Source organism: Corvus moneduloides, chromosome 7 (genome assembly GCF_009650955.1).
Source record: "Corvus moneduloides isolate bCorMon1 chromosome 7, bCorMon1.pri, whole genome shotgun sequence".
NCBI lineage: Eukaryota > Metazoa > Chordata > Aves > Passeriformes > Corvidae > Corvus > Corvus moneduloides.
The window spans coordinates 12,852,884-12,869,228 of record NC_045482.1 but is presented as its reverse complement, the minus strand read 5'-3'; the positions used below and the strand labels follow the sequence as shown (position 1 = coordinate 12,869,228).

General features: G+C 39.5%; 1 protein-coding gene across 2 annotated transcripts in view; it reads left to right on the top strand.

Moving 5' to 3' along the window:
• CREB1 (cAMP responsive element binding protein 1) overlaps positions 1-16,345 on the top strand; it is a 40,111-nt gene that overhangs the window by 7,183 nt on the left and 16,583 nt on the right. Inside the window, exons 2-3 of one of the 2 annotated variants that reach the window (XM_032113756.1) lie at positions 11,709-11,830; positions 15,207-15,353. In XM_032113756.1, the coding sequence (XP_031969647.1) occupies positions 11,717-11,830; positions 15,207-15,353 (261 nt within the window). In that variant the 5' untranslated portion in view covers positions 11,709-11,716. The remainder of the gene's footprint in view (positions 1-11,708; positions 11,831-15,206; positions 15,354-16,345) is intronic. The other variant, XM_032113757.1, reaches the window with a different exon arrangement.

Below are 16,345 nucleotides of genomic sequence, written 5' to 3'. Positions count from 1 at the left end.
TGGAGGCAATGCTTTTGCAGAGTAGATCTGGCTGGCAGGCATATGAGTGATCTTTCTCCTTTAAAAGGCTCTCCTGCACTGCCCAGGCAAATTTAAAAAATACACGAAAAATCAACCAGAATCCACTTGGTTTATAACGTTAGTCAGAATTGTTCTACTACAAAGTTTGATCACTGTTGCATTTCAGTTGGTTTTTAGAGAGAGGCTGGGTCACAGATTTAATTTTGGTGCATTAAGCAACATAGTCTGATAATGCTTCAAGACTAGTGCTAATTGACCAAGCAGTGATGTTTTCAATAAAACTAGTAAAGCCAGAGCAATTTCAGGATTTAAAAGTATTTCCAAGTGTGAGATGTGGTTTAAGACGTAGATCTTTTGGTTTTAAAGTTGCGATCAATTTCGTGAATAGGATCCATTCAGCAATTGGACAAGGGCAAGGTTTGTAACGAAGTGCTGTTTTACTTGGGCATACTCTACTCTAGCACTTCAACCTCAGAAAGAATTTTAAGGTTTTCACTTCCTGGAGAGCAGTGAAACAAAAAATACTCTATACTGCCTGTTAAAAATGAAACAAAGCTATTAAATCATTTTTTAAAAGTGTGTTGCTTTTACAGATACAGGTTATTTTCAATTATTTTCAGACATTTGACTTGATATTGGTAATTGTCAGCTTTGTATGAATAACTCAGTCTTACTTTCAGGTGACCATTTCTAAATCTTAATAAAGCAGTGAAAGCATTGGTCTGAAACATCCATTTTGTTGTGTTTTCTTTCTGAACTCATTAGAAGTGTTCTGCTTTTTTTAAACAAGACTTTCCAATATTTACCAAGTTACATAACTTCATGCTTTTATACTATGGGTTGAACTCTAGAAATACCACATACGTTCCAGGCATTAAACAGAATGAGTACTGTTTGTTTTAATAGTTACATCTGTCAAGCTTGCAGCATAGATACCTGAAGTGACATTTTTTATGAATTAATGCTTTAGCCACTGACATTCAGAAGTGGGTTAGAAACATAAGTCATGGAGCTGTCCCTTGTCACCAGCAGACAAAATCACAGCAGACACAAATTCTACCTAAAATCATGTCAAGTTTAACTCTGCAGCTTATAAATACCTGAAACTCCGTGCTTGCCCTGAGTTCCCTAACTGATTTGATAGTTCTCTGCAACAGAAGAATAATATGAAAATAAGTGTGGTATGTGTCACTTTGGGATTCCAGTATCTGACTCTTTTCAGTGTACAGTATTTTGCTGAGGTGACCTACATTATTTAAACCTCAGGCTTTATTATTATTAATTATTATTACATAAAACAAATGGATGATGAAATTCAGGTATCTAATTTAACATTTGAGACCATACAAAGAACTTTAAATACTGATGGTTGATCTCCTTCATTATAGAGTGGAAAAGGAAACATTTACTTTATTCATGGGAAAGTCCCCTGAATATCAGACTTCCCAGAAGATTTGAGTTTCAGAATATAAATTTACATTCATATTACTTTAGAATGTCATATTTAATCAATGTAATCTCGAAGAGCCTTCAGTCCCGTCTTACAGTACTCTATTCTGCTAAATTAGATGTGTCTATTAATATTTTCACGCTGTAAAATTAACAGAGACTCTGGAAACATTTCTTTGGAATAAAAAGATTTCAGATAATAATAAACATGTTTATGTGGTTCTCTGGCTTTATCACATTATTCCATTAAAGCATACCTGATATGTAATTTAAATTAATACAATTAAGGAAACACCTATATGGAGGTGATTCCTTTTTCTGTTACAGGTCTGAGATTACTCTATGTTGTATTCTTGGCCCTTGGGCTTGGAGCACTCAGGTTAACCAGTGGTGTAGGCCTGTGTAATGCTCTGGTTTTTATTTGTATCTTTTTAGAAGTTGTTCCTCATCTGCTCAGAGCACCACAAGAGAGCTGGGTGATCTGTATAGTTTCAAAGTAGCTTTAGTTTTGTTCACATAAGCATTTGTCACACACCCAGTGACTGAGACTGTGGATTTCCCTAGCACATCTACAGAGTGAAGCCTGTGCAGGAGGCAGTCACATTAAATACCCTTGTCCTAACAACATCTTAGTTCTTCTTCACTTTAGGAGAGTGACTCTGCTAAGCAGTCAGTCATCGTTCCTATAGTTGTTTGCTGAGAACAAGTTTCAGTTGTTCCCTCACCTCAGAGATAACCCTTTATTTAATAAGAACTCGTAGAGGCTCTTCCTACAGAGTTACAGGCTGCCCCAGGCTTGGAATTGCAACACTTCTTCCAGCTGATGCCTCAGACCTGGAATATTTAAAGGTTGCTTGGCAAGCGGACAAAGATCCTTACAACATGTCAAAAGGTTGTCAAAATATGTCATACAGCATTTAGGTGGTTCTTATTCTGCCAGAATGAATGGTGAGGCAGTAAAAGACCATAAAACATAGAAATGCATATGGAGGAGAACAAATACAATATTCATCTGAATGACTCCGGCAGGGCCGGTGAAAATCTCAAGTGCTGATAGCTCTGCCCAGTGGAGAAAAAGAACACATGCACCTTCTTCTAGATGGATCTTAGCCTTGCTAACTTGGTGTCATTTTCTGCTCTGGATACTCCTTTAATTACTGTAGTGACACAGTCCTCTTTTCTCCCTGTCAGTGGGAAAGAAGAAGGTCTCTGACTGCTTGCAGAATTACTCTCCTTTCGGTCACTCTGGGCTGCCTTAGCTGTTCTGCTGGAACACCTTCACACTTCAAACAGTGTTTGCTGTGAAAGGAAGTGGCTCAAAATGTTCTGCTGGTTGACCAGCACAGCAGGGTAAATTATTTATTTGGCATATCTACATGTCTGGGTGGTAGGAGAGAACTGTTTCTAGATTGCTCACTGTGCCAGCCAGGTACAACCTGCCTCCTTATCAGGGGTCATGGAGCTGCTTCAGTGTGGTGCTGAGCCCAGGCTAACAGCCTGTGCTGAGAGTCAGGGTGTAGCAGCTCGGGCACAGGGCCTCCTTAGCAGAAAAGGTGTTAGTTTACTGTACCCATCTCTGTATTCCAGTTACCTGGGGTCAGGCTGCATTAATAGGCTTTTAGATGGGTGCTGTTTCCATCCAGCAAGCTTCCACCCAGGGCTGAGCAGAACCCCCTCACTTGTCATAGTATAGACGTAATCATGTCATCCTTTTTAAATAAAAACTGCCATCACACTGGTGTGCAGTCACAGTTCAGCACTGGAGTTAGAAGAGCAAATATGAGAAGTGGCTGGCTTCAGGTAGCTGCCCTCAATTGGGCTGAGGTCAGCTTCAGATGCCATGGAGTCATGGATTCCTCACTTCTCCCCCCACAGCAGTTTCAGTCAAAGGTAAAATGAGAATTTGATTAGGGCCAGAAATTAAAGCTCATCATGAGTGGCTGTGCTGATTATTGAGCACTTGGTAGGCCTGTACCAATTGCAAAGAGCCTGTTCCTGGAGTTGTGGTGTATTCAGCAGGAGCATTAGCTCCCCAACAGCATGATAAAAAATCATTTGGTGCCTATATTTTATGTTGTGTTAAAGATGTCTGCTGACAAATGATACCGTTCAGATACACTGTTGTGGTGGGTTTTGTTAAGTAACCAGCAGCTACACGTGATGAGATGAGCCACAGTACTTTCAGCAGACACAGGGAGAAAAGAGGCATGTATTTTGGCAATTTCATGTGGTTTCATTTTTGCGAAATGAAAGCTTTTACAGTTGTTAGGAATTGCAAGAAATCTGCCTAGATTGAAAATTAGGTGATTTTTATGTCCTAAAAATAATGTCAGAGAACAGATGGTAAGCTGCAGTAAAGTGCAGTCAGTTCGTAAGTAATTGAAATGCATAAATATGATATTGGCAACGAATGTGTTAAGAATGACAAAATGGGCAGAATTCTCAGAAGTCTGTGTGAATAGATTGAATATGTTGGCCAGGACATTCTTAAAAATGTCTTGCTTCTCTAAAATTCAATTTGCCAGATATCCTTTGGTGGGTTTTGGATTTTTTTACTGTGCATATAAAGGTGTTTATAAATAGTTATCATAATTCTGTTCTTCATGTTGAGGATCACAGACTTAAAGCATGTGAATTAGTCTTTTAATACCCTAAGTGCCTTCAATATGAGCATAGAGCATTTATAAATAGAACATATTTATGGATTACATTTTCAATAATAATAATAATAGTTACCTAATGACTTTGTAACCTTCCTGCGATTTGTTTTGACATTTTGTTTTGTCGAAGCAAAGTCTCCGAGTATTTTGGAGACATTTCTGAATAGGGAGGGGATGAGACAGTGGAGAGTCATGTTTGCTTTTCACTGTTAATGCCTTAGGAAATGCTTGCTTTGGTGTCTCTCCTTGGGCACTTCTACTGGGCTCTGCTTATGTATTCACGTAAGACCTATCCCAACTATTAGATAAGGTTAGTAAAAAGGGGCAGGGGGGTTATATATATGTATATTTATAATCTATATTGAACAAAAAAAGGCAGTATAGGTTAAACTTGAATTAAATTATGTGTGTGCACCAAATGCTTGCTGGATGCTTTTGTATTTATTAGTGTAATTTGTGATATAGGAAACTAATTGCAGCTAATAGCTGTCAGAGTCTTTTTTCCTTCTTAAAAGCTTGAAGGCAGAAACACTAGATGCTAGAACAATGCCAAGAGTATGGAGTCAAATAAGGAAGATAAAGCAATGAAGAGTGTTTAAGCAACTTTCACTCATACACCTTACCTGTGCCTACTGATTCACCATCTGCCTGGTAAATGCCAGCTTGCTTGAACTGTGCTAACAGAGAACAAAATCTAGAGGAGATTGCTGGTTTGGGTGCTCACCACTGTAGTTGTGAGATTACAGTTTTGGTCTTCTGCCTTTGTTTTAAAATCTGCCACTGCTTTTTCTTTAGTGAAAGGGAGGTTGAGCATGCAACACAAGTAATTTCCAATACTTTCATCACTCATCTATCTAAATCTGGTAAGTATGAGAAATTTTCACTGACTTTAGAAGTGTAATAGAAGTTTTGTTGAAAAAGTCATGAGCCAGAAAAGTCTGTTAATTTTAGTTAAGAGTCCTGGTTGCATTTCTTCTGTGTTCTGTGTGAAAATACTATCTTGTTAACATCTCTTGCAGTGGCTGTTACAGCCTGTATTCAGTCAGCAGAGAGTTTTTAGATACTGCTCTGAGTGTCATATTGATGGAGACGGAGGGTGGGACTACAGATATTACATTCTGTTGATGGAATGATTCTAATTTGTGCGAGATATTTTTACAGTGAGATTAAATTTTTCTTGTATGTTCAAGATGAATACTTTAACTTCAGTGACAAGAAGAATTTTTCCAGCTTTTTATTCTTCAGTTTGCCTGGCAGATTGCTTTATTGCATATTATTTGCAGAACACAATCTGAAGACTCTTCTTCATTTTTGGCATTTTTAGTGGCATTGATTGTTGCAGCCATTCTTTTATTTCCACTTCCATTTGGTTTGCCTGGCCTTTGGGCTTCCCTGACCCAGAAGCTGCTGTGATCATCAAATGGCTTTGTGGAGAACCCATTCAGTGAAGTGGTAAAAGGTAGATTTCAGATGAAGCAGCAAACGTAGGTTGTGTTCACAGTATGACGCACAGACCTGTCACCCAAGGGATAGGACAGGGGGAGCAAATACCCAGGAGCAGTGGCAGTGCCAGTTTGGGATGACAAAGAAGCTGTGGTGTAAATTGCAGTTCTTGTGCCAACCCACTATAGTCATTAGTGACAAAGAGAGATAATTATGGGCCTGTCTTGTCCTGTTAAGCACTTGTTACTGGTTATTTGAAGTCCCATGTGTTAGCTGTAAATAAAATCATTTTTCTCTGGACATTTTCAGTCTGGCAGCTGCTGAATGGAGTTCATAAAGTGGCTGTTGAGCTGTGGCTGAAAGGGCTGCCACTCTGCAAGGTGACAGTGGAAATGTTTACAGATTGCAGGTCAATGTTCTCAGTACTTACGCTGGAACTGTGAAAACAATTGTGTACCAGAGTGTTGTTTGTTATCTTCTAGTGCTGTCGTAATGGATCTGTGGTTTTATAAAGCCAAATGCAGTAAATACAGAATGAGTCAAATTCCTGGAACTTTGGATACTGGAGCGGTGCTTGCTTCTTGAACAATTGTACTGGCACACCTGCTGTGAATACAGGGCTTGAGAACCAGGCATTGCCTCAATTTCCCTTCCCTCAACTGCTCTGGTCCTTCACTGCCATGAGCAACTGGCTGACTGGATATTTCCCTGGATCAGGAGCCTAATGTGTCAGTAGAGTGACCTCTGAAGGTGTTGGGTGAGCAAATGAGTGGGTGTGGTACAAGTCAGGCTCAGCGTAGGCGTGAGTCTGTTGGGTCTCTGCTCTGCACTGTTTCTGGAGGCTGTCATTTTTCTTCAGAATCTGTGTATATACTTGAATAAAATAAATCCAGAAGTCGGAGGGTTCTTTACAGCGTGTCTCTTGGTGAAGCTGGGGAGCAGGTGGGACAGTCCCTCCGAGGTGTAGAGCGAACCGTGTTGCCTGGAGGTGCGGTTGTGTCATATGGGCAGTAACTGTCAGTGTAAAATTGAACTGCTGACAGTGAATTGTCACCGTAATGCTAATAAAGAGTGAAAAGAAAGGCTTGTGGGGAGAGGTGCTGTGTTTTACTGTGCCAGCTGTCCATCTGAAAAACATGGGAAACTTTGGAGTATTGAGGACTTTCACATACGAAAGTGGATGGCAAGTTTCATCTGCTCTAACAGCCACAGTGTGGTACTTTGGTTCTTGGATCTAATAGTGTTTGGGAAGGACCTCCACCTTTCTTTTCTCCAGTCAGCCTTGGGAGATGAAAAGCAGCCTATCTGCAGAGTAGGAAAGCTCCACGGCTTGTGTGAGCAAGGGGAAACCAAGGAGCAGAGCCTATCAATCAATTTAAATCCTGACTCATTAGGTTTTTATCTTCCTTTCAGTTCTGCACTTTTTTTGGCATGAAAAAACGGTACTGATTTAGGATATTCTTGGATATGCTTTTTACCCAAGTGCCTGTCTAACCGATGTTTAAATCCTAATAAAATTCTTATCCTCAGTAGCATCATTGCTCCATTTATGCAGTACATGAAGTATCAATTTTCAAAGTTTTTAATAATTTTTTTTATTTTTCATTTTTATACTTTAAAATTTGACATCTTTAAGCTTTTCTTATAAGCAGACAGTGCATGTTTCTAGTTTACTTACCCTGTAAATAATTTAAATAGATTTTCTAGGTTTTGAAGAATTCCTCTCTTTTCTAGGATAAATAATAAAAACCTGTCTAGTCTCTTCATACAACAGGTTTTCATTGCCCTAAATACTTGCTTTCTCTAAACACCCAAATTCCACAGAAACCATTTTTAATACGGGCTCCCAGCCTCTGCAGTGTAATCCAGCTGATGTATAGAGTTCAGCTATACAAATATAGTAGTTAAAGATTACCCTGTTTCTTGTTACTGTTGCAGTCTAACTCTCTAGCTTTTCTTGTCGTAAATGCATGTCAAGGAGAAATCTGAAGTGATCTCTCTGCAGCAGTCCTTAGCTAAGTGCCCTTTCCAGGTTTATGCACCTAAGGAGAGAGATTTATTTGGATTTTTCTTCAGTGTGTGTAGTTCAGTTGCATTCTGCAACTGTTTGTTTTTATTAGCATCTGTCTTCTGTGCTCATGGTGTAAATTCAGCTGGGACAGTTAGTTACCCTCTGCTGAACTCCTTTCTCCCAGTCTTGATTTGGCTAAAATAAATGCTGATGTGTCAGCTGAATGTCTCGCTGTTCAGCTCTTCGTTTCCAGAGTTTGAGATCATTAGTAAGTATGTTACTAATAAAAAGTATTAGTAAATATAATACTGCTGCCACTTTTGAACTAATGAAGAAAGTGTATTACAAAAGTCATGAGTTAAACCATCTCTCTAACCAGGTAGTCTCATCAGCTTTCTGGTGTTCAGAGTTTATACCCAGGATGTTTTATGCAAGCAGTCTCTGGTTTTCCAGCTCTGATTGTTAATAGCTGTTGTTTTCAGTTAGTTTCATTTAGAATACTTGGTTCAACTACTGCAGTTACTAATCTTTTCTCAAAGTATGTGCATGTGGGTGTCCTCTCCTGACAAGTTGGAAAGTAGCCTGGAAACAAGGAAAAATGAGAAGTGTGCTCCCTTGGCTCCCATATGCTGTCCATGCCCTGGAGACTTGTTCCCACTAGGGGCATTTTCAGATCCCTGTCTCCAATTGAGAAGTCCTGGTGCGGTGCCTGCCAGGAAAATCAGTGCCAGGGAGCAGGGTGGGCCACTGTGAACAGGGCAGGAGGAATAAGGAGGGGGTGGCACCCACAAGAACAGGAAGATGCTGGGATACTGATCAGCAAAGCTTGTCTAGACTAGGGGTACGAAAGCTTAGAAAGAAGATGTACAGATTGGCATTCATTTGTATGCGTGGGGAGGTTAAGGTTTCAAACCAAACATATTTTCATCTGTTAACACTGTAAATTGCAAGAACTAATAGGAATTGATAACCTTAATTTCAGCCACCATGGCCTTACCCATACACACAACTTAGTAAGTGTTTGTGTTTGGTGTGCATGGTGCTGTATATCTTGGCAATTTTGATCATACCCAAGCATAAAACAATGTAGTGACCAATGTCTCTAGAATATGATGCCTTGATGCTCAAAAATCTGATTCCTCCTTTTTCTCACAAATTACTGTAAAAGGTAGTAGTGAAGCTGTTAGAATACAAATGATGTATAAGTGCAAGGTAAATTGAACCAGAATCCTTAGAACCTGTAAATAACATGAGACTGAGAGCTTGTCAAAAAACTACGGGTCATTGGAAACTCACTGAAACTGCATGTGTCAAGACGTAAATCTTGCAGGCAGCTTCCTGCACTGCTTGGTGCTTACAGTATGAAAAGAGGAAGTTCCTTTTAGGTGCTTGCAATTCATGTTAATTTGATTTCCAAAATGTTGGTGTTGTAGAAGAGGGAGTATCTCAAACAGTTAATCCTTTTGCTGATTATATATGCAAAAGATGATGCAAGTGTGGAAGCCAAGCTTGTAACGACAGAGGACCTTTGCTGAATAGTGCATGAGAGGACTGGAAATTCTTCCTAGGAAAACATTGCATTTATCAGCAGGAATTTGGCAACACATTTACCTTTGTGAACATTGCTGAACACCTGATACTTGCATGTTTCATCCATTTCTAATCCCAGATGACTCCATGGTGGAGTCACTATTTCTATCAGAAAACAAAAGCATTATTAGTTTTGCAATATACTTGGATTTATAGCTGGGAAGGTTTTTTTTAAAGTTCTTCGGAGATACTTGTTAGGAGATGTTGCTGATGTAAAAGATCTGCTCCTGAAATGGTTCTGATGAGGTAGTCTTTTGGCTGGAGTCACCATGATGCATGCAGAGAATTGGGAAAATGTTGATTTGCTTACCTTTGGCAAATGGTAAAATGGTAGTGGAAATGGTAAAAATCAAAGGGAAACCTATGGTAGTCTGGTTTGTAGTTTTCAAAGTACAGAATACTCAAAAGTGGGCATGTAGCATGGGACTAAGTGTTAAAATATAACTTGTGCGTTAAAGCTGGGATAGAAAACCACTTCAGCTGTTGTAATTAAGTCTTTAAAAGTTGTTTGGCAATGTATATTGCAAATAGTAATAGTGCATGCATTTTTGTGTGTGCTTTTTGAAATATGAAACACAACATGGGAAAGACTTGGTATTGTAGGAAAGAACTGAGTTATTGTATTTGCGTTGATACAGGCTATTCTTGAAATTCTTACCAAATTATAATATCTAGACTACTTACAATGCAGTGAGTTTACAACTAATTTCTTTCATAACCAGTTTACAAGTATATACTTACAGACAGAGTATTATTTATCTATGGGCATGTCAGACTAATACTTGGTTTGTAGCGCAGAAATCTTGGCGAGAGAGAGGCATAACAAAATTCTACTGCTTAGAAAAGAAAAAAAGCTTAATTTGCTTTTTTAAAAATCTGGTATGTTTTCTTTTGTTGTTCGCTTTTAAGGAAAATCGGGTTTAATTCATTTCCTTCTTTACTGATGTTGGAACTAAATCTTTGGTATTTTACATTTCAGTGTACACACACACACAAACCCACAAGCTCGTTTGAATGGTCACTTTCAATAGTAAATATACAGATTTTGGCTTTTATACATTGACTTGCTTTCTTTAGATGTAGGATGCAGTTACTACTGTGAAATGCTGTTTTATCTTTTTTGATTATCAATCGCTTATTGTAAGACAGACATTTCATATTCAGGGTTGAAATATGACTCTGCTGTTATAGGCAGTATAAAAGGTATTCTCTTTCCTGTAACACTGAGGTATAGTTTGCATTGAAATGGAAGTTTCCCTGACTTTGTGTTTAAAATGAAATGTCTGGAGTGTGAACAGGGTGCCACCACCTGTGTGTTGATGCTATTGAGTCTTCCTCAGGGGGCCAGTTAAGCTGAGGAAGGAGAGGGGCATTTCTGCTTCTTTCCACCTTTCTTCTGATCTGAGCATCCTCTGCCTCCAGGCCCCTTCCCAAAGCAGAAATGCTCTAGAGAGGTTGTTTTGGATCAGCTCTGAAGAGAGGTGTGCTGCCCTAGGGCAGCCAGAGGCCTGAATAGATGGAGCAGCACAGGGTGCTACACAGAATTAGTGTTGTGGCTATGGTAGTAGTACCCATTCTTAATATTTGGTATTTGGAGTTCTGTATAATACGGTAACATTGCAATATAATTTCCTGGTATTTTGAAGTTCCTTTTTATATCAAATATTTTCATATCAGTACTTAAAGAAGAACTGAAAAGTGATTTTCTCAAATCAGTGCAGAATTAACAGGCATTGTGCTCTGCCTACATGCATGGGTTTGGAAGTTATGCAACCTCTTTTTATAGAGTTGTGTGTTCTGGTGATCTAGGTTTGCTTAGTTAGTGCTTAGAAATATAAGTGCATTAGGAGCTATATATGACGAAAAACGTAGGTCATGGCAAACTACTGTGTACCTCTAAATATAAAAACATTTGCGGTAAGGTTCAAGTGGAAGTGGCTTCCATCATTTTGTATATTGGCTTTAAAATTACTAGGTGGAAGAGGCTAAGTTGCTGTGACATAGAGCCATACACAGTCTGGTTGTGGAAGGAACTTGCATGGAGATGTTGCATATTTAGTTCAGGCAGAGATGACAGAACTGAGCACCCAGCCCAGAAACAATTGCTATTGGTATCTGCAGACTGCAGCTGGGGGGAGAGGGAGGGCTGTAACAGGGCATTGTTGTCACCTTGGCACTGAGGGAGTGCCCTTCCTGACATACTGACAGGTCTTTATTCCAAATTGCAGAGGTGCTAGGTCATCACAGTGCAATTGCTCCATTTTTTTAGGATGAGCAAGACACATTTTTTCTGTTCTCATTGTTGGAGGAGACTGGACTTGTTTTTCAGAAACATGACATGCAGAAAAATCAACCTGAGGCAAACACTTGGCATGAAAAGAATTTGCCTGAATACTAATAGTCTGGCAACATTTAATAAGCAAATTAAAACAGTATGTAGTAATGGGAATTCAGCTGCAGTGATTGCTGCCAGATCCACCAAGAATAATGGACTTGATACCAACCCAGACTTACGACAAATATTGTGATTGTAGGTAACTAAATGACCATGGAATCTGGAGCAGAGAACCAGCAGAGTGGAGATGCAGCCGGTACAGAGGCAGAAACCCAACAGATGACAGTACAGGCACAACCACAGATTGCAACGTTAGCCCAGGTATAAAAATCATATGGTGTAATAGTTTTACTTATGGTTAATATTTTTAAGAGGGATAATGTCTGCACACGGGCCTGAGAGAAGATTCCATTGATACCGTTCTGAAACAGGTGTGATGTATAGTTCTTTTAATATTTGTCTTCACATTTTTAAAGCAATAGAGATTTTTAACTTCCCATCGCATTAGGCTGTGTTAGTTCTGAAGAACTGTATGTGTGTAAATTGTGTAATGTTAACACAGTAGTGAACGGAAATATTTCTAGCATTCTTTACCACAGTCATACCACTGAAAGGTATTTTTTTCAGTACGTGTGATCTACTGTCTTTTTTATATTGACTGGATTGTCTTGCTGTTGTGTTTTCTGTTAAAAACTTGTTTGTAGTAGTCAGTTTAATTCTGAAGAAAACAAACTGAATACACAGATAAATAATGCAGCAAATACAACATCTTACCAAATTGGATTAATATTATAAGCATTATAATCAAGTGGAACAATCTGGTACCTGACAGCTCGTGTTATCCTGTTGCCTCCAGAGTTTCACAGAATGGTTGGCAAGTTAGAGAGACAGAAGTACATCATTTGTTATCCCCAAATTATTTTGGAGAGAAAAAAAATGCAATCCCAGCCACATCTCTGATTTTGGAACTGGGTTTCATTTGGAAATACACTTATGGTTGGCAGAAGCAAGGTTGTATAAATGACTACAGAATCTGTTTGTCTCTCTTCTGTAACCATTTAATTTAAAAACTATTTGTAGTCTGCAAAGAACAAATAGGTGTTTTTGATCTCATAGTTTATGGAATTGAGTGTCTTTTAAATGGCACAAGTGTTAAATCACTTAACTTTTTATAAAGGATTAGTGTCTTTTTAAAGTCATTACACCTTCTGGTAGTTCAGAGATAGTACACTTCCATTCAAGTGATAGTGTAGGGATTGGAGCTGTTTAAATGCACGGGGTGATTTAGTTGGGTGAAGCTCTAGTGCGAATTTACAAGCCACCAGCTGCCCTGCACCAGCTTGCCTCTTTGGGCAGTTTTCTCACTGTCTAACTTAGGCACAGGATGTAGGTGGTGTGAATAACACTTCAGTGTGAACGAAGTGGAAGTAGTTTATTTCTCTTGCAAAATCAGTAAACTGCTTCTCACTTGATGTGCTTTAAGGTTTAGTCCAGAGAAGCAAGAATGTTTTAAATTTAAGTGCTAACATAGTGACCTCCAGGGAGCTGAACGTACACGTATGTAGTGGGTAGAATGCACTTTACTCAGACATAATTACCCCAGTACTTGAATGAGATTTTTTCCCAAGTGAGAAAACACTATAGAGGTATGGTTAAAATCCCCATGTTGTCATTCACTACATTATTTGCACCTTAGCTTTTCCCCAGCCTGTACATGGTTTGTGGAGGCGATACAACAGTCTAAACATAATTCCTTGTGTTGTTCACATCAGTGTTACGTTACTATGATATTTTTAATAAGTGAAGTGGCAGTGTTTGGCATTAGGGAGTGCCCTCAGAGGCTTAGCCAAATACAAATAACTAATTATGTCAATTTAATTCTTTCATTATCTCTTGTAAGGTCACCCCTCTTGCAAGCTTGGTTTAATTGCTGCATTTTTAGTAAGTTCAGGGTAGTTTTCAGCATCAAAAGGAAACTTGTCCCAGTTCCACAAGGTATGAGTCAGAGACATCTGCGGAAGTTACACTCTGCTGTGGGCTTAATCCAACCACAGTGGCCTCCAGTTGATCAGCTTTGCTGTCATTGCCAGAGACTGTTTAGTCAGACATACATTATTAAGAAAGGTTGCTTGGTAAAGGAATACAGTTTGCCAGAGGAAAGTGCTCTCATGTTAATCTCAGTCCCGGTTTCTCTCAGATGTGAATTAAGTACCACCATGTAATGCCGCAGCTGCTTTCCTGAAAAATTTTCCTGAAAATTGCAAATGCAAATTGGTGGATTAGGGACAGACAGCTGTGGAGGAGAGAGGTCTACATGTAATTCCCTTTAATTTTGTTGTTAAGCAAGATTTCATTATAAGTGGTGGATGTTTATGGAAATTCAGAGATGAGCTATTGCAGCTTTTTGAGAACCATGTGTTCACAGGGAAAGCAGAGGATTTCCTTCTGCATCCAGTATATAGCAGCCCTCTGAGATTAGGTAGGACAGCAGTGCAGCCCTTTCTTGCACTACAGCTGTGTGGATCAAATTTTCTTTAAATGCTGTTCAACCCTGGAGGATTGTTAGATTTTCCAAACTTGGGTGTCTAGAAGAAGGCTGGCTAGTCAGTGACCCATGACCCGGCTGAGGTCTGCCAGAGCAGCTCGAGCTTGCCTGCAGTCCTTCCCTGAGGGCAATGATGTGTGGGAGGGACACATACTGAGGGCGGGGTATGCTGGCACAGCAGTCCTGGCACCCTGCAGCCTTTCAGGACCCCCCCAGCCCCAAACACACACATCGTGTCACCAGATAGTTGGGAGTACTGGATGTGCGCTGGGCATTGGCCCAGCCATGGAGCAGCCTTGGTACATGGCACTTCAGCTACCCAGAGCAGTTCCTGTGGCCTGCCAGGGCGAGGCTGCTCCATGCAGTGTGAAAGAGCTTTGTGTGGCTACCATTGTCCCCAAAGCCCAAGCCATAATGTGCCATGCTGAGGTCTTCAGTGTATCCCTGTTGGCATAGCTGCCATGCCTGCAGGTCTGTGCTGGAGAAACACAGTTGTGTTTACAAACGTGGGCAATTTTTCCTCATAGAAATAACCCTTGAAACTAGGGTTTGTGTTGACCTGTTACACAATAATCACAATGACTGCCTACAGAATACTTATTTCCACTGCAAACTCATGGGGTTTCTGTCTGAACACATGGTCAGTTTTCTTCATTTACGTGCACTTTGCCAGCTACTCATACGGCTTAATCTGTAGAAAGTGAAAGGTATGATTCCCTAAAAATGTTCTTACATCTGGCAAACGCTTTGCATTTTCTTGAGTGAGAACAGAAATAGCTCCACTCCCATATGTTTCTGCCTCTGACTCAGCAGTGTCTGTAGGAGTATACCCAAGTCTGAGCAGTATCCAAGTGAAGTAAGTGAAAGGTAATGATGTGTTCGTATCAGGTTACCTCAAAATAGAGACAGTTGTGTTTTTCTTGTCAGTGATTTTACAAATTACGTTTGAGCCTGTAGAAATTCTGCATTAGATTATTTTGTGAAGTAGGTCAGATATTGGTCTCAAGCAGTTCAGGGGGTTTTATATTGTGCTGAAACATTTGGGTCATCTAACTGGGGTCTAGAAGAGACATAGTTCCTTCACCAGAACAAATACTGAACTGAGGAGATTTTGCAGTAACCTAATTTATGCTCACTGTCTCTTCTTTGTAGGTATCTATGCCAGCAGCTCATGCAACGTCTTCTGCACCCACGGTGACCTTAGTTCAGCTGCCCAATGGGCAGACGGTTCAAGTGCATGGAGTAATTCAGGCTGCCCAGCCATCAGTTATTCAGTCTCCACAGGTCCAGACAGTTCAGGTACTGACTGAAGAAATTCCTAATATGTGAATTGGGCCTTTGAAATAGGCCTGTCGTTGCACTGGTTTTAATGTATTTGTGTCCGGATTGTGTTTTTGCAAAGCTGTACAGTATTTGCTACTCTGACTATTTTTTCTGTTCTGGCTTAACCACTTTTCATTTTCAAACATTGCTGAGTTTCATTTCCCTCTAGAATTTGTTTGGTGAGTTTAACAGCTTTACGGTTTTTCTTACAGTATTACTCTACTTTTTCTCTCTACGGTATTTCCATACATTTTTATTAAGAGTTCATGCTATTCTGAAGTGAACAAAAGGATGAACTTTCTTTTAATAATGTAATTTTTAGTAGTTAATGAGGCCAGTATTCTAGGATGAGAGTCTTTGCTCTATAGGAAATATTTGCATTAGTTTACAGAACAGGTCTCTGTATGTTACTGGTGCTTAAAATAAAACCTACCAGTACTTACATAGAAATGGTTTTAAAATGTGCCGGTTGAGTGTTGTGTGTTTTGTGAAGCCTTAGCATTTTTTCTTCTGTAAAGCAGGATAGGTAATGTGATATGGTGAGGTAGCTTGAGTATAGAGGAGACAAGTAGTCTGAAATCTTTAAACCTCTAACTTGCTTCTTATTCACTTGACGTTCAGTGTTACTGAATGCAAAAATTGTTTGGTGTACAGCAGCTACACAGGACAAGGACTGTACATTATTTATTTGCTGTTAGAACACTGAGCCCAAAACATATTTAATTTCAAAAAGTAGGTATTGTGACTTTTTCATACAGATATTTTACTGGGTATTATTTTAAAAAATAAGGCGTGCATAATTTAAAACCAGGCCATTCTGATAATAATCTTTGTTTTTTCCTTATCAGCTTCAGTGCTGAGTTTGTGGCAGGCTCTACCATTCTCAGCCATTGCAGTCAAAAGTTCAGCGTTTTAATCTATCAGACGTGAGCAGTTTTGAGATAAGTAGACAAGCCTGGAGGTGGAAG